At 42.3% G+C, this 21388-nt stretch overlaps 1 protein-coding gene across 8 annotated transcripts in view; it reads right to left on the bottom strand.

The window, feature by feature from the left end:
- Positions 1–10572: 10572 nt before the first annotated feature.
- The window catches only part of CFLAR (CASP8 and FADD like apoptosis regulator), a 45055-nt gene continuing 34239 nt past the window's right edge, over positions 10573–21388 (bottom strand). For all 8 annotated transcript variants that reach the window (XM_069486079.1, XM_069485813.1, XM_069485579.1 and 5 more), the window contains 2 exons: positions 12702–13212; positions 10573–11195 (listed from right to left, as the gene is read on the bottom strand). In XM_069486079.1, coding sequence (XP_069342180.1) covers positions 11057–11195; positions 12702–13212 — 650 coding nt within the window. In that variant the 3' untranslated portion in view covers positions 10573–11056. The remainder of the gene's footprint in view (positions 11196–12701; positions 13213–21388) is intronic.

A 21388-nucleotide genomic window follows, 5' to 3' on the forward strand; every position in this document is an offset into this window, starting at 1 on the left:
GGCAGGGCTTCCCTGGAGAAGGAGGTATTTGATCTAGGCCCGGAAGGTACAAATAGAATAGAGGCACCGGAAGTAAAACTTGAACTTTTATCCTAGTACTCCTCCTACTCCAGAGAAATACTTGACCAAGTTGCAGAGGGGAGATGGTGTGCAGTGTGGATATTTGTACTCCCACTTCCTCCCATTTAGAACGCAATTACTGGGGGCATGCTGACGGTGAGTTGACTGTAGCAGAATAAACACTTCCTAACAATCTCTTTCCTGATTGGTTGCAGTCAGAGAGTCTACTTGGGCTGATCAAAACCTTGACAATCTTTCCTGGATGTGCGTGTCTACTACTGCCCTGGGGACAAAGAGGAAACCCTGGACTGTTTCTCTTTAGTTTCACCTTGGAAGGGAGTGGGGGTAGCAGTGGTCCAAGCTCCCCACCCTGTGCTCAAGGAGACTTTATAAGAGCAAAAACTCCTGAATGAGAGATTGGCTCAAGTGCTGGGGGAGGGGGAGGGAGGACGGGCTGGAGAAGACTCAGCGCACTGAAACTTCCACCCCACCCTCTGAGGGGCCTCAAAAAGTCCTGAGGTAGCAGGTCCTTTAGATTGGCCACCCCCAACTTCCAGGACTCCCTTCCCCCCACCTTTATCCATACACTCCAGACCATCCCAGAACCGGTTTGATGCAGTATAAGGGAGTATCGTGAAGCTAAGTTCCAAAGGAGGAGATTTTTTCTGGTCAGTGTTCCAGCAGAGATTTCCAAACGGTGAACTGGCAGGAGACTACAGCTAGACAAGTAAAATGCCACCCAGTTTGTGTTCACCGTACTGTAAAAGAGAACAGAGGCAGCGAGGTAATTCTGGGGGAGCAAAACCTCAAAGCTCCATAAGATGGCGGTATTTCCTAAACGAGTTAAATTAACAACAGCTTGGCTCAGGAACTAGGTGGATGTGGTTAAATTTGAGTACAGTATTTTTAATGCTGATTTTTTAAAAAAGAACCAAAGCAGAGAGGCTTTTTTTTTTTTTTTCCATTCAGGGGTTAGTTTGTTGTTTCTAGGACAAAAAACAGAAAGAAAATTGCTTTAATATTTGATTTGATAATTTTTCAAAAGGGAAGCGTATTACTTAGCCACATCTATAAAAATCTACAGTGAGAAAAGGGACAAGAAATGTCACTGATGTCAATGTATGTAAAAAGGGAGTTCAGTTAAAGTAGAAATACATCCTAAATTAATCTATGAAAACATATTCAGTGCAATCACCATATCAAAATCTCAGGGGCCCTTTTTACATAATTTGGCAAGCTGATTGTAATGGTTATATGGAAATGTAAGGAAACATAAACCCAGTATAGCCAAAACAATTTTGAAAAAGAAAAACAAAGGTGGAGGGCCACACATCCCGAGTTCAAAACTTACTACAAAGCTACAATAATCAAAACAGGGTGGTACAGGCATAGGATAGACAGATAGATGGATCAATAGAATAGAATTAAGAATTCAGAAATAAACCCTTACATTTGGGGTGGGAGGGGAACGGAGGATGAGAAATTACTCAATGGGCACAATGTATGTTATTCAGGTGATGGATACTCTAAAAGCTCTGACTAGGCCATTATACCATCAATGTATGTAATGAAATCGCAATTGTACCCCATAAATTTACACAAATATAAATAAATAAACCCTCACATTTATAGTCAGATGATTTGTGATAAGGATGACAAGAGCATTCAATAGGGAAAAAATAGTCTTTTCAATAAATGGTGCTGAGACACAGGTAGGAGATTTGGAATGAGGCTTTTTTATGTTTGGAGTGTTTCGAGCTTGAGGTGCCAGAGGGAAAAGCATGTGGAAAAGTCTGCCAGGAAGTTGCAAAGCAAGATTCGAACTTGAAGGGGGGAGTCTAGGCAGAAATACTTTGGAGTCACTGGCATGGGAGTAGTAATTCAAGCCACAACGTTGTCAAAAGGAAAATATAAAGAGAGAAAACAAAGGAGTGATCCTTGGGAAGGAACATCCACATCTGAGGATCTGAAGGAGAGAGAGATCAAGAAGTCCTTGATAGAACTTCTACAGCGGAATACCCGGGAGAGGTAAGGTGGGAACAAGGATTCCATAGAGTCTAAGGACCCCTGGTTTGGTAGCTGAGGTCAACGTCACCCTTGGATCTTGAAGATTTGGTAGAATGGTTAAGGTGAAATTCAGATGGCAGGGAAGTATGACGTAAACGGGAAAGGAGAAAGTGGAGAGTATAGACCCGTCCAAAGTTTACATAGAACAGAGACTTGAAGGAGAGGGAATTTATTGATGGAGAAGGCACAGCTTGTTTTAGACTAAAAGATCAAAGAGAGGGAGAGACTAAAGATGCAAGATAGTTGACAAAATTGCCCAGTCTTAGAAGAAAAGGGGCTAAGAAAGGAAGGGGAACTCTAGATCTGGGGTGGGAAGTCCTTACCAATGAAGGAGAAAAAGATGTTTTTTGTACCATTGTTTAAACAGTGAAAAATTGTGAATGACTTAAATACCATATAAAGATAGATAGATATTGACAAAACCACAAGAATGGAGAGAGAGAGAGAGAGAATAGTATTAGAATATTATGCCATGTATAAGTAATTAGGTGTGTTTATTTATTAAAGACAGTAGACTTTTTTTTACAATAAGTATTTTTTATTTTATTTTTTAAAGTTACAATACTATAGCTCTGTGCAAATGAAACAAATAATACAGTTGAGTTTATTTAAAATCCTCTACACTCCTCCTGCATGGTGTATATTCAAGACTTAATATAAAGCTACAGTGATGAAGACCGTGTGGTGGGCCAGGCGTGATAGCTCACAGCTATAATCCTAGCTCTCTGGTAGGATCGCTTGAGCTCAAGAGTTCAAGACTAGCCTGAGCAAGAGCGAGACCCCCTCTATACCAAAAATAGAGAAATTAGCCAGGCATCAGGGCAGGCACCTGTAGTCGCAAGTACTTGGGAGACTGAGACATGAGGACCGCTTGAGCCCAAGAATTCGAAGTTGCAGTGAGCGATGATGATGCACCGCACTCTAGCTGGAGCAACAGAGCAAGACTCTGTTTCAAAAAAAAAAAAAAAAAAGTGTGGTATTGGTGAAGGAACAAAGAGATCAGTAAAACTCAACAGAGAGCCCCAAAATTGATCCATACAAATAAAATAAACTGATCTTTGAAAACAGAACAAAGGCAATTCAAGGGAGAAAAGATATGCTTTTCAATAAATGGTGCTGCAGTAAGTGAACATGCAAAATATGAGTCTAGACACAGACAAACCTAACACCTTTCACAAAAAAATCAACTCAAAATTGATCATAGACCTAAATGTAAAATGCAATACTACAACTTCTAGAAGATAACATAAGAGAAAACCTAGGTGACCTTGGATTTGGCAACAATTTCTTAGATAAAATGACAAAAATCCATGAAAGAAATAAGTTAGACTTGATTAAAATTAATAACTCTTGCTTTGTGAAAGGCATTATTAACAGAATGAAAAGACAATATAGACTGGGAGAAAATATTTGCAAAATATACCTGATAAAGGACTTGTATCCAAAACATACAAAGGACACTTAAAACTCAACAATAAAAGAATGAACAACACAATTTTAAATGGACAAAAGATTTGAACAGACATCTCAACAATGTATACAGAAGGCAAGTAATCCTCTGAGAAGATGCTCATCTTCATATGTCACTAGGGAATTGCAAAATAAAACAGTAAGATACTATTAATATTACATAGCTATGAAATTGGATAAAATCTAAAACACTGACACCACCAAATGCTGACAAGCATATGAAACAACAAGAACTCTGCAAAATAGTACAGTCACTTAGGAATATAGTCTTGCAGTTTCTTGTAAAGCTAAACATAGGCTTACCATACAATGCAGTAATTGCTTTCTTAGGTATTTACTCAATTGTGTTGACAGCTTAAGTCCACACAAAATCCTGCACACAAATGTTTATAGCAGTTTTATTCATAATAGTCAAAAGTTGCAAGCAACCAAGATGCTCTTCAATAGGTGAATGGATAAACAAACTGTCATACTCCTATAATGACGGAGTATTATTCAGCAATTAAAAAAATTAGTTACCAAGCTAAGAAAAGGCACAGGATAACTTAAATGTATACTGCTAAGTGAAAGCAGCCAATCTAAAAAGGCTACATACTGTATGATTCCAACTACAGTATATGATATTCTGGAAAAGGCAAAATTATAGAAATAATATAAAAGATCTGTGATTGCCAGGAGTCTGCTTGAGGGAAGAGGGATGAATAGGTGGCACACAGGGCATTTTTAGGGCAGTGAACTATTCTATATGACACTGTAATGGTGGGCACGTGACCTTGTATATTTGGCAAAACCCGTAGAACTGTACAGTACAAAAACTGAGAACTTGGACTTTAGTTAATAATAATGTATCAAATATATTGGTTCATCAATTGTAATGAATGTGCTACACTAATGCAAGATGTTAATAACAGAAACAAGGTGGGTGCGGTGGGGGACAGGATATGGGATATCTTTGTATTTTCTGCAAAGTACAATATTTCTGCAAAGCTAAAATTTCTCTAAAAAATAGTCTCTTAAAAAAAGCAAAAAAAGAGGGGGTAAATATTTGTGGAATCATTAATGGAAGAAGGAATCAATTCTAATCTCTTTTCTTTTTTTTATTGAGGTGAAATTCACATAACATAAAATTAACCACTTTAAAGTGTATAATTCAGTGACATTTATTAATGGACTACAGAAACGATCCCTGAAAGTACAGTCTTTACATTTAGTAAATGCACACTGTTGTGAGACTATCATCTCTATCTAGTTACAGAACATTTTCATCACCTCCAAAGGCAACTCCTTACCCACTGCGGGGAGTGGGCTCTGTGGCCAGCAAGTGCAACGGAGCAGGCTTCCGGGAGTTGAAAAAAGAGACCAGCAGCAGCGAGCTGATGAGACGAGTTCTATATTGTCGGGGAGGGGGATGCAGCCGCGGGCGAGAACATGGCGAGCACTTATATATGGCTCAGGACAGTAGTGGCAACATGCCATGGGAAAGTGTGATCACATGGGTTCACATAGGAGATAACACCTTGGTTACATAACTGTGCTAACTCATGCCTCCCCGGAAGGCCACCTGAAGACATGTCAGCAATCATTTTTGTTTGGCCTAAGAAACCTATTGTCTATACAGATGAATTTCCCTTACATCCATTAAGCAGTCTCTTCCCATCCCCAGTTCCTGGCAACCAGGAATCTGTTTCTATGGATTTGGCTATTCAAGATATTTCATATAAATCACATCATACAATACGTGATCTTTTAAGTAAAAGTCCAGAGTTAGGGGAGGGCTTTCATTCTAAAGATGGCCACCACAGCAGCGAAGTGTCTAGCCCTGTGTACAGTATTAATTGGCTTGTTTCCTTTTGTTAGAAAAATTCCTTGGACCACTGTGTCGAGTGAGCTGAGAGAACTCTTTGCACAATTTAGCCATATATGAAGGTGCTTTGTACCTTTTGACAGACTGGCTTTCACAAAGGCTTGGGTTAGGTTGAGTTTTCTACAGAAAAACTTCAGAATGCACCACAACAGGAAAATTACATCATTGCTGGAGTAAAACTCCACGTTCAAGCTCAAAGATCAAAAGTTTTGCAAGGAAATCAAACATCTGATGGAGAGAAAGATTTTTAAGACTATTCCTGCCTATTAAATAAAGTTAACATAACTGAAATAAAAAAGAAAATCCATAGGTAGGTGGTCTAGGGCTGGTATGGTGATTCTCCTCCTCAGTGTCTTCATCCAACAAGGCTTCTTGCTGCTCACCAGATACCCCTACAGTGTGGCCCTTATCATCGCAGTTCAAGATGGCAGCTAGAGTGCCAGCCATCACAGCCACATTCTAATCAACAGATGGAAGAAGGGACAAAGAAGGGGCAAAGGGCAAAAAACAACTGTCTTTTAAGGAAAGTTCTTGGCAGCCGCCATATGACAGACACTCCTGCTTACCCTTCTCATTGGCTAGGGCTTAGTCGCATGACACATCTAGCTAGAAGTTGAGGCTTGAACTAGTGGACTGTATTCTGTGAGGCCATGTGCTCAGTTACAAATCAGGGTTTCTGTCAGTAGGGAAAAAGAGGTGAACGAATATTTGGGGACAGTAAGCAGCGTCTTCCATACAGCCAACTTGACAAGGCTGACCTCAAATTCTGACCTGTTGGTGGCATAAGACACATGCTTAATCCTGAAAACATGCTGCTAGAATCTGGGAGAAGAGATTCCCATTTCAAACAAACAATGCAGACAGGAAAAGGTGTTCAAGTGATCCCTACCATGGCCCATTCGTGGAAGAGGATGGATGGGACTGGGGGCTGGAATGGAGTTGGGATTGAGCAGCCAGTCCTCACAACCAGCGCCTCAGAGGAACTGCCCCGAAGGCAGGGGCCCTGCTACTGAAAAGACGAGGCAGGGATGAGACAGGAGTGAAGACAACTAAGAAGGGAAGGGCAGTTTCATTAGCAGTGAGGAAGCAACTAGTCAAAAATTGAAGGGAATGAACTAGGCTTTACTGTAGAAACCAATGTTCTCAAATACACAGATTTAGACAAGAATTTGGAAAGCAGAAAAGAAAAAATATTAGCCTTGGTTCTGACATCCCTTTACCACTTTTGGAATATTTCTTTCTGGCCTCTTCTATTCCTGTGAAAGGTATTTTGTTTTATTTTAAACACAGATACTATAAACATACTAGATATACCATTTGGTACTCTGCCTTTTTCAGGTAACATTAATATAGGAGCATTTTTCATGTTATAACATTCTTCGTGGCGGCCATATTCTGAACTGGTTAAGTGTATGGGCCCCGAAGTGACTCTCTGTATGGCTTGAGTCCATATCCTAGTGAGGGTGACCAGGGGTAAGCTACTTAACCTCACTTTACCTCATTTTCCTCATCTATAAAGTGGGAAAAAATAAACATGAGGACAATAATACCTACTTCATAGGGCTGTTGTGAGGAGTAAATGAGGTAATTCATGCAAAATGAGCTAATAACAGCACAATTAATGTAAGCTATTGTTATTTGCACATACAATTTTAATGGGTACCTAAAATTCCAACCAGTGAACATCTCATCATAGCCATGTCCCTCGTGCTGAGCACTGGGCTAATTGTCAGTATGGGACTATCATAAAGTTTGAAATATTTTAGTGCACTTATCTATTTTATATTTGGAATTGTTGACTTAAAGAAATGTTTTAAGAGTTTTAGTGTATATTTTAGAACTTATTATTTAAGCTGGGTTGTGGGTATATAGGAGTTCATCATCTTGTTATCTATATATAATTTTCTTTCAGTGTGTCTAAAATATTTCACTAAAAACTATACTCAGTGAAAAATAAGAAGAAAAGCATTCAAGAATCAAATGTTTGTGTACAAAAGTGTCAAAGAAGGAATCAAAGATTCTATTAAAGTAATGTAAATAGCTAAAAGACAAAGATGGGGCCTTCAAGGCTCTCCACACTCTGACCACAGCCATCTCCTGCTCGCTACACACCATTACTCACACCTTCTCACTCCAGCTAGAAGTTACAGTCAAGGCTGCTAAAACATGCCCTGCATCTCTCCTGTCTGCTCCTTCACTCGACTTGTTTCCTCTCCTACAACACATTCTCTTCTCTATCTCAACCTGCCCAAATCCCGTCAACTTTCCAAGGTTTGGTTCCATCTTTCCACAATAACCCCTCCATCGTGTGGTCTCATTAGCAGCAGCTGCTACATGAATGGCATTACCAAAGCACAGTCATAAAGAATCCTTCATTTCATCCTCAGAACAGTACTGTGAGGTAGGGAAGGGAAGGCAAGGCCTCAGTCCTCCCATTTGGTCAGCCTGGGCCTGGAGTCACAAACCCTCTTCGCTCTACACCACAGCCCTCACTCGTGAGCAAAACACACAAAGAAAACACTTAGCACTCTTCTCGTTGGGACCTGGGGATCCACCAATGCCTGGTATTAATAAAAACAATGTAATACAAAGGCAAAAAAGTGACAAGAGTAAATAGACAACACAGCATAATTTAATAAATGATTGTTTAAAAGGAAGAAAGGGAGAGGAAAGGAAAGAAAATATGCTGATGTGCCATGATCTGAATTTTTCCCCCACCAGGCAGATGGGATAAGGCAAGGAATATGGCCATGCTGCCTCTCTTCAGGGAGAGGGTAGGGGCTGGAAAGGTAGGACAGTGACTGTCACAAACAGCAGAGAGGTGTTAGATGCCTTCCCTGTAATGCATACTACACAGTTGCAAAGTTTGTTCTAATTTCTGAAGAATGCCAGATCATAAGATTGGTTGTTAGCATTCTAGACTTGGCACTAACACTGATTTTGTCTGAGATTTGGGAACATCTCAATAGCTGTGTGCTTCAGTTTCTTCAATCACAAAGTGGTGTTCTTATTCTGTTGGCACCACTATGGTTCACTACCCCGCAGGGGAGCTCCATGCCCCACTTTTTCCTTACTAACTGAACCCCAGTTTTTGGAGACCATGCGCCTCAGAGGCTGAACCCATTCTCAGTCCTGTGGGAATGAATCTGGACTGGGATAAGCCAACCATGGGTAACTCCACTGCCTCTGCCAATGATTGGCTTAAGAAAGAACATGTCATGCAACTGTGGCCAATGAGAGGTGAGGGGAGGTAACACTTGGGGACGAGGGCTTCTGGGAAAATTTTCCTTTTAACTTCAGAAGGGACAAAAGGAAGGTATTTTCTCTTCTGATGTTTGGGTGTGATAATTGGACCTGTGGCCATCTTGTGACCATTAGAGGACAAATCTGAAAATAACAGCTAAAATGCAGAGGCTGCAGAGAGGAAAGGTGGAAAATATCATGTTGTTGATGATACCATAAAGGCAATAAATAAAATCTAACTATAAATACAGCTCATCTAATCAGATGATAGACTCAGGAAAACCACCTTGGAAGGCACATTCCAAGTCTTGTATATCAAGCCCTTAATCACAGACTATCAATTCTTGTCCTAAACTTCCTGAAAAAGAATAGAAATGTAAAGATAATTAAGAAATAAATCTAAATATATTGTACAAATACTTTTGTAACCAAGTGTACTGATAAGCTTTGTAATCATTGTATACTATTTCTGTTTCTCCATGTTTTGACAAATATTCAAAACATTTCAGAAAATCCATACATCAGACTTGTGACTTGTGGTTTCAGTTGAATGAATAAAGTGACTAAATTTATCAGCAATATTTACATATAGAAATTTAGTTTGCTAAATGTATCAAGTTTTACTTATCAGTTATTTTAGTAATATATAAATACATAAAACTAAAAAGATAAATACTACGGGTTTTTTGTGTATTTGCAATTTTGGAGTGAATCAAAGATGCTATACATGGCATTTTTAGGCAAGTTACTTGCAGAAGGGGCAGTGATCCCACCCCAAAAGCAAGAGCAGTCTGCTGTTTTGGTTAACTATGAGAACCAGAATAAATGGAAAACACTGGCCACAAGGTCTGGATAGGACAGAGAAGGTTACCAAAGGTGCCAGGTCATTAAGATCCCTTTGAAATGCTTTCCTTCTGTAATAATTAACAAGGAGTTCTGGTTCATGAAGCCAATATAACACATTACATCCCACTGAGCCCCTAAGCAAAGGTACCCTCAGTTTCCTCATTAATATAGTGGTGAGTAAAACAAAAGAAAAAGAAAAATATACCCTCAAGAGTCCTGCACTCATTAAAACAAAAGCAAAATAACTTTTAAAATAGAAATAATTGCCTGTTGTGTCTAAAAACTGGTCCTTCCACTCTTTTCAGCCTTGTCCGATGATCATGGCAAAACATATACAAATATAAACACAGATACACACCAGTTAAAACTAGCTTTAAAAAATATGAAAATAAATAAATAATAAACAACTCTAATGAGGTTTTTTTTTGTTTTGTTTTGGTTTTTTTGACAGATTCTCCCTTTGTTCCTAGAATACAATGGCATGATCATTGTTCACTGTAACCTCAAATTCCTGGGCTCAAGTGATCCTCCCAGCCCAGCCTCATCCTCTGGCCTCAGCCTCCCCAGTAGCTGGGACTATAGGCTCATGCCACCACACCTGGCCAATTTTCTATTTTTAGTGGAAACAGTCTGGTCTTGAACTCTTGAGCTCAAGCAGTCCTCCTACCTCGGCCTCCCATAGTGCTAGGATTACAGGCCTGAGCCACCGCACCCAGGCTCTAATGATATGTGTTTTTTTTTTTTTTTTGAGACAGAGTCTCACTCTGTTGCCCAGGCTAGAGTGAGTGCCGTGGCGTCAGCCTAGCTCACAGCAACCTCAAACTCCTGAGCTCAAGCGATCCTCCTGTCTCAGCCTCCCGAGTAGCTGGGACTACAGGCATGCACCACCATGCCCGGCTAATTTTTTCTATATATATTTTTAGCTGTCCATATAATTTCTTTCTATTTTTAGTAGAGATGGGGTCTCGCTCTTGCTCAGGCTGGTCTCGAACTCCTGAGCTCAAACGATCCGCCCACCTCGGCCTCCCAGAGTGCTAGGATTACAGGCGTGAGCCACTGTGCCTGGCCTATAATGATATGTTAAACAATGGTTTTCGTTTAGGTTATGCCACCAAATCAGAATATGAAAGGTTACTTGATTAGCTGTAAAATGTCACATGAGTCCCTAGATGAATGGACAAGGAACATCTAAATCATAAGGCTGCTGCTATTACAAACTGAATGTTTTGTCTCTCCAAAATTCGTATGTTGATATCCTAATCCTCAATGTGATAGTATTAGGAGGTGGGGCCTTTGGGAGGTGATAAGGTCATAAGAGTGGAGCCCTCATGACCGGGATTAGTGCCCTTTAAGAAGAGACACATGAGAACTTGTTTCCTCTCTCTTCCCTCTCTCTCTCTCTCTCCCCTTCCTCTTTCTCTCTCCCCCTCTCTTTCTCTCTTTCTTCTCTCTCCTCTCTCTCCCCTCCACCCCAAGACTGCTGGACTGAGAAAGACTTTTGATTTTTCATTTGTAAGAGAAGATGAGCTTCTTTCTCAGTGTGTGTTGCAGCCAGACATAGTACTTCTCCTTAGCAGAAACTCTGCTATTCCAATCATACACATTGTCATTGAGTTCAATGTGGAGATCCAGGAGTGGGCGTTTTCTGTAGGAAATAAAGAAGATAAAATTTAATGCCATGCAAATATCAGAAGACAGATTGTCATTAGGGTGAAATGAGCCAACAAATGTGAAAGGGCTTTGCAACCATTTCTTTCTAAATGCTCCACAAACTTCTTTGTGAATGATTCAAACTAGTTCACAGGACTCTGGCCCAGTGGCCACTGTCTTCTCCATCAAGGAACAACTGAGTTTTACTATGCTGAGAACATACCAGGCATGTGCTAACCCACCTGGATCATCTATACAAATGCAGAATGGGTGTAAAAGGCCAATAATACCACTGGCCCGTGGAGCACTAACCTTGGAAGCTGAGTTGCTCCTGCTCTAGCCCTCCCCTTCCCACTGAGTCACTACTGAGGAGGTGGGGAGAGAAGGCTATGAGATTTATTCCCAGGGTCTTCAGAGCTACAGCCCAGAATGCATTGATAGGTGGCTCAGAAACATCACTCTATTTGTAATTAGGGGCTAAGTGAATAAGGCCAGTTAATCTTATACTTGAGGTACATTGTGGCTTCATTCAGCTTAAATGAAAACCAAGACAATGATGTTTCTCTTAGAAATGTATTCCTGCCAATAAACATAAAAAATATTTATATAACAAAGACCTGCAGACCTGAACAGTCAGATACCACTTTTCACCTATCAGAATGTCAAAACTTGGGGAAATGTAAGAGTATGCAGTGTTGGTGAGAATTCAGGGATGCAGCCACTCTCATGTGAAGCTAATATGATCATCCCAGAGGACAATCTGGTAAGATGCATCCAATCTTGAAAAATGTATGTCCTCTGACTCAGTAATTTCGCTTCTGGGAATTTCCCGCAAGAAAACAGTTAAGTATAAGCTGCAAAGATGTTTAATATTATACTTTCTTTGTATGAAAGCAAAACACTATCCAACAATCAAAGATTGATCATGGAAATTAAGCTGCAGCCTTATTATGGGCTATTGTGCAGACATTAAAATGATACTGTAAAAATATGATCACCAATATGCAAAAATATTTGTGATCTACCATTAAACGAACTAAAAGCAAGTTATGAAGTAGATGATGATTCGATTTGGGCTTTAAAAACATACTTATATAGGATTGTGTGGGTATCCAAAAAAAATCTGGAAGGCCATACAACAAGATTTGGTTAATAGAAGTTGGTTTTAGTAAGTAGGACTATAACTATTTGTTACATTCTACTTTCAGCACCTATATTTTATGACTTTTTTTCTGTAAAGAGTATGTTTTACTTTTGTAACAAAAAATAGCAATGTCTTAATTTTGATGAAAAACATCCAAACTACAAGCTAACTAACACCAAGTGCTCATTAATCATGCTGGGTCTGTATAATACTCCTCAGGCAACCCCAATGGCCAAGGAAAAATCCCTTTTTCTCCCTGAAGAGAAGGGTGCCAAACATGGCACAGTGGTAATCCCCTTCTCGGTGGCAGGAATATAAGCAAGTGGTCCGGGATTGGCCACCTCCTGAGTGGCTCACCTTTCTTGCCTCAGTTTCTGGGAGAGGCACTGCAGGTACACGGATGGGGAGTTGGAGGATCGCTCCAGCAGGGACACATCCGCCCTACACAGGCTCCAGAAGAAGTCAGCTTCAGGGTGAACCATGGTGGGCCCGGGCTTCCGTGCCGCAGACTCCACGCTGCTCGCCGCCGGCCCATCCACCTCCAGGAGGCTGCTGTCCTCCGGCTGGCGCTCTGACACCACGTAGTTCTGAATAAAAAAGAGCTTTGGCTTCCCCACTAGAGCAGGGCATAAATCTCCCATGAACATCCTCCTGATATGATCCAAGGGGAACCCTGAGTGCATCTGATCCACACCGAACACAGTCTGGGGGCTTCCTCGGCTCACGAGGACACACACAAAGCTGTCGTAGTCTCGGTGTTGGGGCATACGGGCAACCTGGTGAAGAGTCCGGATTATATCACCCACGCTGAGATACAAGAAATGCTGGACGTCGTAGCCCAGGGAAGTGAAGGTGTCTCGAAGAACCTCTGGAGAAAACAAACAAACAAATGTGGAAAACAAAACTGGAGTGAGAAAAGCTCAAGAGGAACTAGGTAGGAATCCTAGCCATGGTCTAATCTCCATTATTTATCTATTTCTGCTTTTGTGTGATATTTTGAGGGACCCGAGTCCTGGGCAGGAGGGGTAGGATCCACCTGAGACATGAAAGATGTCACTTTCACGTCCCAAGTCCCCAGTTACGTCTGTCTCTTGCTACTCAGTGCTGCCGCCTAGTGCTGCCGCCACACCTGGCCACAGGCACAGGCTGAGCCCACTCTAGGCCAGTCAACCCAAGAGAGAACAAAACCTTTTTCTCTTCAACCCAAACACAGTTGGGGATTTTTCAAAAGGCTCTTTCTTTCAATGAAACCACACACAAGCACATAGGAATGGATGCATCTGCAGAGTGCAGATCCAAATCTAGATGCAGACGGCTGCAGAAACGGCGGCACAGATCACGTGTTTCCTCACCCCTCTGCTGTGGCCTGAGACGGAAGCCCTAGCTGTGTCCATCTCCAGACTCTCAGTTCCTCTTACGACCTGCTTCCCAGAGTGACCTCTGACGGAGCGGAGTCAGCCCTTGTCATGATTCCCTACAGTGCCCCCAGAGAGTTTTCTCTTAGTTTCTGGGAATCCTGGATCGACTTTGCCTCCAGAGGCAGTGTAAGGTAGTAGAAAGAGCAGACTTTATGTCAGACAAGCCTGTCCTCTAACGCTGATCTCACCACGTCTTAGGCTGTATGACCTTAAGAAAACAGAGCTAGGCGTGGTGGCACATGCCTGTGACTTGAATGGAATGTGGCAGAAGTGACAGTGTGTGAGCACCAAAGTTAGATCATAAAAACGATACAGTTTCCACCTGGCTCGCTCTTTCTCTCTTTTGAATGGCTCGCTCTAGGGGAAGCAGCCACCATGTCGTGAGAATACTCAAGCAGTCCCTTGGAGGGGCCCACAAGAATAAGAACTCAGGCCTCCCACCAATAGCCAGACCAACTTCCCAGCTGTGTGAGTGACCTTGGCCGTGGATCCTCCAACCCCAGCTGACATTTGACCACAACCTTACTAGAGACTCTGGGCCAGAACAGCCCAGTTAAGCTGCTCCTAAATTCCTGACCCACAGAAACTATGAGAGATATAATTAAATTAGCATTGTTGTTTTAAGCCACTAAATTTTGGGGTGATTTGCACACATCGTTAGGTAAAAAATTCACCAGGTAAGTCCTTTGACCTCTCCTATCAGTAAAAGGAAATGATAATCACCATTACTGAAGATGTAGTTAGGCTACTTGCTTCACTCCTTTGCCCAGCCCACAGTTAAGGGTGAAAAAAAATGAATTATTATATCATGTAAATGAAGAGAGACAAAGGCATTTAAGATTTTTAAGTCCATAATCAGTAAGTATCATTATCAAGGAAGTGGGGACATGATTCACAGGTTGCTGCTAACCTATTAAATCATGAGGGCACATGCCGTCATAAGGTCTCAGTATGGCCTGGGCACACTGTCCCCTAGACATCTCCTCTGAGGGTGTAGGCAAGGCTGCGATACCCAGTACCACGTCCAGGCTGAACAAGAGAACCTGGACTAGGACTCCAGTCCCCTCACTACTATTAATATTTTATTCCCAACACTTTCTTTCAGGACTCACAGGTCTCTAGTCATGGCATGTTCTCTCCTATAGGGGACAGAAGCAAACAGGGAAACCAGACTCAAAGCTCTTTTGTTTACTTATCTCAGACTGGTGCACTCCCCTCAAAACCTTTGCTCTTCTCTGATAAATGTCTTTCCTTATCACAGTCCTTGAAAGAAAGCTCTACCAAGGCCTCCCTGCCCATGCTGATATGCAGGGACCGGACAGAACAAATGCCATTGTGCATTCCAGCTCCTTCCTTTATTGGGGCTCACTGGAGGTTCTGGCTGGAGCAGCCCCTGTCACATGGCAGGACAAAAAGGGAAGGCACCTCCAAATCACAAGATCTGAGTTTATGTCCTAGCTTCAACAGCTCCTCTATCTCCTTCCTGGTTTTGGAAGAGGACTGAGCTACACCCACAGAGGGGCTAAGAAGGGGATCGGAATCTGAGGTCCGGGGCAGGAAATCCTTACCTAATAGAACAGGAGAAAAACAGCTAAAGCTGGAGGTGAAATAAAAGCCACGCAGGGTACCAAATGCCAAAAATAAGGCCAAGAGCAACACCAAATCTAGATGGGCCACCAACCAAGACAGAGCACCCTTTAAATATCCCTGTGGTGAAATAGTTACTCAGCAGACGCAGCTTGAAGACATCACAGCTGACATTTCCCATTAACATCACATTTTCCCTCTATTAGATAGTGAGGTGGGTTGGGGAGAGATGCTAGCAGACATTTGCAACTGTCTTTCTTAGGCCAGCAAGAACATGCATACAGCCCAGTCTAATTTACACGATCCAAAAGATGATGACAATGTGACTTTGAGCAAGTTGCAGCCTTAGTTTATTCATCTATAAAATGTGATTAGTATTAACACCTAAACCATGTTTTTTAAAAAAGTGACTGTGGCCCAGGCACAGTAGCCCACACCTGTAATCCTAGCACTCTGGGAGGCCAAGGAGGGAGGATTGCTTGAGGCTAGGAATTTGAGACCAGCCTGAGCAAGAGCGAGACCCTGTCTCTACCAAAATAGAAAAATCAGCCACGCATGGTGGCGCACAGCTGTAGCCCCAGCTACTCAGAAGGCTGAAGTGGCAGGATGGCTTGAGCCCAGGAGTTTGAGGTTGCAGTGAGCTATAATCACACTGCATTCTAGCCCAGGCAGCAGAGCAAAACTCCAACTCAAAAAAAAAAAAAAAAAAAAAAAAGTGAGTGTAAGGATCCAATGAGATATTTGTAAAGAAGCTTTGCAAACTGTGTTTATTCAAATATAAGACATTAATTTTAAAGAAAATAAAGGTAGCCATTTCAAACTACAAACCACCAGGTCTGCAGCGCATCTCTCTCATGGAATCTACCCCTTAGGACCCAGAGGTCCTAGGATTATTCTAAACTAAAATGGGCTCAGAGCAGATTCCATGTCCTGTGTATGTCTTGCCCTTGAACACAAATAGGGGAAGAAAAACTTGCAGGCTGAGTTTGGAAAATAAAACTTCAACAAACTGCAGAAGTCCCACTTCTCCTTCTACCCACCCTGGAAACCCCACACCCAACCCATCAGGATCTCTGTAAACTTCAACTGTTCTTTAGAACTTCTTGAAATGATGCGGGGTTTTCTTGCGGCCTTGGAGTTAGTACAGGGCCGTTTGTGACAGCTTATTCACAGGTTTGGGGACTACAGAGATAAATCAAAAAACTAAATGCAGTAAAATGTCATGACCTCATTAATTTAGAATTTCATTGATCTAAATGAGGGCACTTTTGTCCTGACACTTCCTATGAAAAGGGCTCCATTAAATAAGCGTATAGAATAAATGGGAAAGAGGGACTGCCTCGCCAGCTGATTCAGTCACTTACTGAGCACTCTTATTAGCCCAGTGCTAGTTACTATAAAGCACGTGAGCAGAACACAAGATGGGCAGGACACTCCTAGTGGAAAAGGGAGATCTGAGGCCAAATGTGTATGGGAAATGCAAGGGAAACGAGGCTAAAACAGTTTATCGTTTACAGGAAGCCTTCTCGAAGCCTTTAATAGGTCAATATGCAAAGCAAATCTCCGAGAGGCAAATAAACCAGGCAGCACTTCTCATATTTACTTGAACCCAAGGCTCCTGTTTTGGTTTTACAAAGTTCCCCTAATTGCTTCACAGAAATACTGCAACAAGGGAATACAGAACAAGTATACAGTGTAGTTTCTGTTCTTCAAGGAGCTTATAATCTTGTTGTGAAAGAAAAGCTCATAAATGTGCATAAAACAATGATTGAAATGTCACACAGTACAGTAGGATTTTAGGAGAAATAGGTGGTCAGAGAAGCGAAGATGGTCTGAAACACTGGAGAGAGCATTGTAGAAAAGGTATAACTTAAGCTAGGGCCCGAAAGAACAGGGCGAAGGAAAGGCACCCCAGGAACCCCAGGGGGGGAACACTGGTGAACAAAGGCACAGAGAGAAGAATGAGCTGGGAGGAGGGCGGTGGGCAGCCTGAAAAAACCCGACTTCCTCTGCTTAGTTAGGCCAGTCAGGGGCTTTCACTGGACCATCCACATATGACTACTTCATAAAGCACAAATGATAACTAGTAACTCCTTCTGGACTAGCTTGTTTTTTTGTTTTTTGAGATGGGGTCTCACTCTGTCACCCATGCTAGAGTGTAGTGGCATCAACATAGCTCACAGCAACCTCAAACTCCTGGGCTCAAGTGATCCTCCCACCTCAGCCTCCCAAAGTGCTAAGATTACAGGTATGAGCCACTGTGCCTGGCCTGGACTAGCTTCACTTAGGAGAAAATAGTGTCAATAATAAACATGTCAATTGTATGTCAAGAGAGGTTTCTGGAGTACCTCAGGCACCTAAAAGTACTTTGTTCACATATCTACAACCCTTTACCCTCAAGCTCAGTACCCCAAAAGCTCTGAAAACCTTAAGTTCTTTTCCTCAACTCATTTTGTGGCAAAACCGTTCCTGAACTCATGAGGGGCCACTTACAGTTTTTATTTATCCCATTTAGTGTGAATATCCATTCATTTTGTTACAGAACTATTAATGTAGATATTTGATTAAGGGGTGCTACCCTAGACCTCACTGGAGTGTTTTATACATTACAGTATATACAGCATGTCAGCTTTCGAAACTCTCAAAAACTTCTAAATTCTGAAATACAAGGGTGTCCAATAAGGGATTGTGGACCCATAATTCTTACATAAACACTAGATTTATGCTATCTGTAAAATAAGGTTTTGCTATGTAGTACAGCCTCTGAGGGACTCTGATTTAAAGCACAATTTCATTGATGATGTTAGGTTTTCAAATGAATGGCTAGTCTCATCCAAAAAAAACTGCCTCATCACAGACTCCTGGTCTTTTCCCCCAGGATGAAGCCATCTTTAATAGTAGATTAATCCCACGAGAGCAAGAAAGGAAAGCTCCACTTCCTTGGTACTCAAGCTGGCCAGAAGCAAGTGGTTGCTGCTCCACCTGAATGAAGCAGCCATCCGCCATCTCAGCTGTCACGGACCACTTGTCCTCACAGCTCCTGTGTAGAGGCCGCAGTGGCTGCTCCAATTTCCCTACAAATGTTACTACAGGAAAATGCCATTGATTCAGGTCACTGCCAATTCCATTAAAAGAAAAGCAGGAAAGGAGGCCAGGTAATTCCCAGCAGGAGAGGAGGCCAGGTAATTCCCAGAAGCAGCCAAGCGCAAGTCTTGAAGCATCTACACCCTCTACTGGCTTCCATCATTCCTATTGCCCTGTTAGAAGAGGAAGTTTACTTATGCAAGATCTATAAAGGATATTTGCAGCGTCTGCTAGAAAAATCTAAGACTCAGCCTGGTTAAAAAGTACAGAAAAATGTTCAAGCTTTTCAGAAAGAGCAGGGGAGAAAAGAAGGGAAAAAATACTTCCTCCTAAGATCTGCAAACACCATCTATTATTCAGGAGCCTAAAAAACAGCCAGAGCTTTAGGCCAAGCTCCAAAGTCCATCTATCAGTGGGACATTTGCTTCTACATTCCTAACAACAACAAAAGGTCTGGCACTTAGACAGCCCATCAGGGCCTAGTACAGATCTAGATTTGCTAGGTCACTGACACAGATGACACAACACCAAAGACTTATTTTTTAATTCTACTAAACTGAGATGGTTAGCCCCAAATACCTAAGCATTATTTCTACCTCAAAAAGATTACTGACCGCTATAAGGATTCTTCTCAAGAATGAGCCACAAAAGAATAACTTTGTCATCATTCACCATGTGGCTCTGAGACCAGATTCCACCTCATTTGGCCAGATATTTGCCTCACACAGGGCCAAGCATGGTGCTGTGCACATAGCAGGTGCTCAACAAACATTCATCAGACAAAGGAAGAAATAAAACTATAAATATTTGGGGGGCTTGCATACTCTTTGGATAAAAGTCTGGTTTTTAGAGGACAGGGGAAAAGATAGGTAGAAGAGAGTCTGTTAACAAACTCAAAAGATAAAAAGGAATGGTTTTGTAATAGAAACACAATGACACTAGGAAAGCTGATTTCTCATTCCTTCACCCAACAAATATTTACTGAGCACCTATGTACCACAATCTATTTCAGGTAGTGGAGACACATAGCAAAAGAGAAAGATAAATTCCCCCATCGTGGTGGAATTTACATTAAAGCAAAGGAGCTGGCTGGGCGCGGTGGCTCATGTCTGTAATCCTAGCACTCTGGGAGGCCGAAGCAGGCGACTCGCTTGAGCTCAGGAGTTTGAGACCAGCCTGAGCAAGAGCGAGACCCTGTCTCTACTAAAAATAGAAAAAAAATTAGCCAGTCAACTAACAATAGAAACAAAAACTTAGCCAGGCGTGGTGGCTCACACCTGTAGACCCACCTACTCAGGAGGCTGAGGCAGGATTGCTTGAGTCCAGGAGTTTGAGGTTGCAGTGAGCTACGATGATGCCACTGCACTCTAGCTGGGGCAACAGAGTGAGACTTTGTCTCAGAAAACATAAATTAAAAAATCAATAATAAAGCAAAGGAGCTAAAAGCACAGGCTTTGGAGTCCAGCTTTCAAATCCAGCTCCATCAGTACCAGAAGAGGCAGGAAGGTCATTCGCTGCTCAGCTTGCTCACCTTTATGCAAAGGTTTTATGAGAAAAATCTCAGTAATACAATTCTAAAGTTCCTAAAATATTTGACTCAATGCTGGACATTCCAACTCATTCTGACTCAGGGGAGAGGCGAAATTACAAAGTTTCAGTATGTTGCTATTCATTTACTTTGTGCCACAGGGATTGTGAAAGAACGATACTTCAGAAACAGCATTGCTTTTGGTTTTATTTCCTTTGCCTTTAACATTCCCTCAGCCTCCTGAGTAGCTGGGACTACAGGTGCGTGCTACCATGCCCGGCTAATTTTTCTGTTTTTAGTAGAGACAGGGTCTATCTCTTGCTCAGGCTGGTCTTGAACTCCTGAGCTCAAAGGACCCTCTCGCCTCAGCCTCCCAGGGTGCTAGAATTACAGGTGTGAGCCACAGCGCCCGGCCAGCTTGCTCACCTTGAAAATGGAGATAATAGTACCTATCTTACAGTATTATCTGTGAGGATTAAGACTCCATATGAAGCAATTAGCAAAGTACCTGGCACCTAGTAGATTTTTAATAAATTATATACTCTGATCACTACCACACCCGAATCAGTCCTATCATGTTCCTGTTCGTTTCTTTCAGAACCCTTATTTCAGTTGGCGATTATCGTGCCTGCTTGTTTATTCTCTGACTCCTGCACTCCTCCCAAATGTTCAACGTTAACCAGATGGCAAAGTTAGTTAGACAGAGGAAACCCCACGTAGCCACTCTAGAAGAGGCCCCTCACTGCTGACTAGAGGGAAAAGAAGAAATGAAGGGTGCTGCAATCACGACCACTTTCCACCAAAGCCGGACTCCAGGCCGTGAGTCCTCGTGAGAAATCGCCAGGAGGGGAGTGGGAAAATGAAGAGCTGAAGGCCCACGGAGATGGTGAGAGAAGAGAGACTGTGTCTTCCCACCTCATAATAATTAAGGCTCTCCTGCCTTTGCGAGTCTCAGCCAGGTCTGTAAGTGGATTAGCGACCTCTCCGCTGATGAAAACCACCACACAATGGGAGTAAAAGTGTGCTGTTTCTTACTTGCTAATGAGCCACCTGAGCCCAGGGGGTTTGTAAGTGGCCTCAAGTCCAGTTACTGGTTTTGTTCCCAGAGGCAGAGAGGACTTGAATCAAAGAACCCAAATTTTCTGAGCAAGAGCAGGGTTAAGCATCCAGGGTTCTGTCTAATGGCCCAGGACTGCTGCTGTCCAGCACCCACCTTTGAGATGTTGAACTTGAAAGCACTATACCGGCCCAGGAGGACCGGCTTCCTGGAGCTACTATTCTGATTCTTGGGGCTCACAAGCAGACCCCCAGCAGCCATGGGGCAGGAAACATGTACCAGCACACTTGAGTACAGTACCTGCTCACACCTCAGGCCAAAGGCACGATGCCCCAGGCTCTACCTCCAATTCCACCTTCCTCTTCCATCT

This window comes from Eulemur rufifrons, chromosome 1 (assembly GCF_041146395.1).
Source record: "Eulemur rufifrons isolate Redbay chromosome 1, OSU_ERuf_1, whole genome shotgun sequence".
Lineage (NCBI taxonomy): Eukaryota > Metazoa > Chordata > Mammalia > Primates > Lemuridae > Eulemur > Eulemur rufifrons.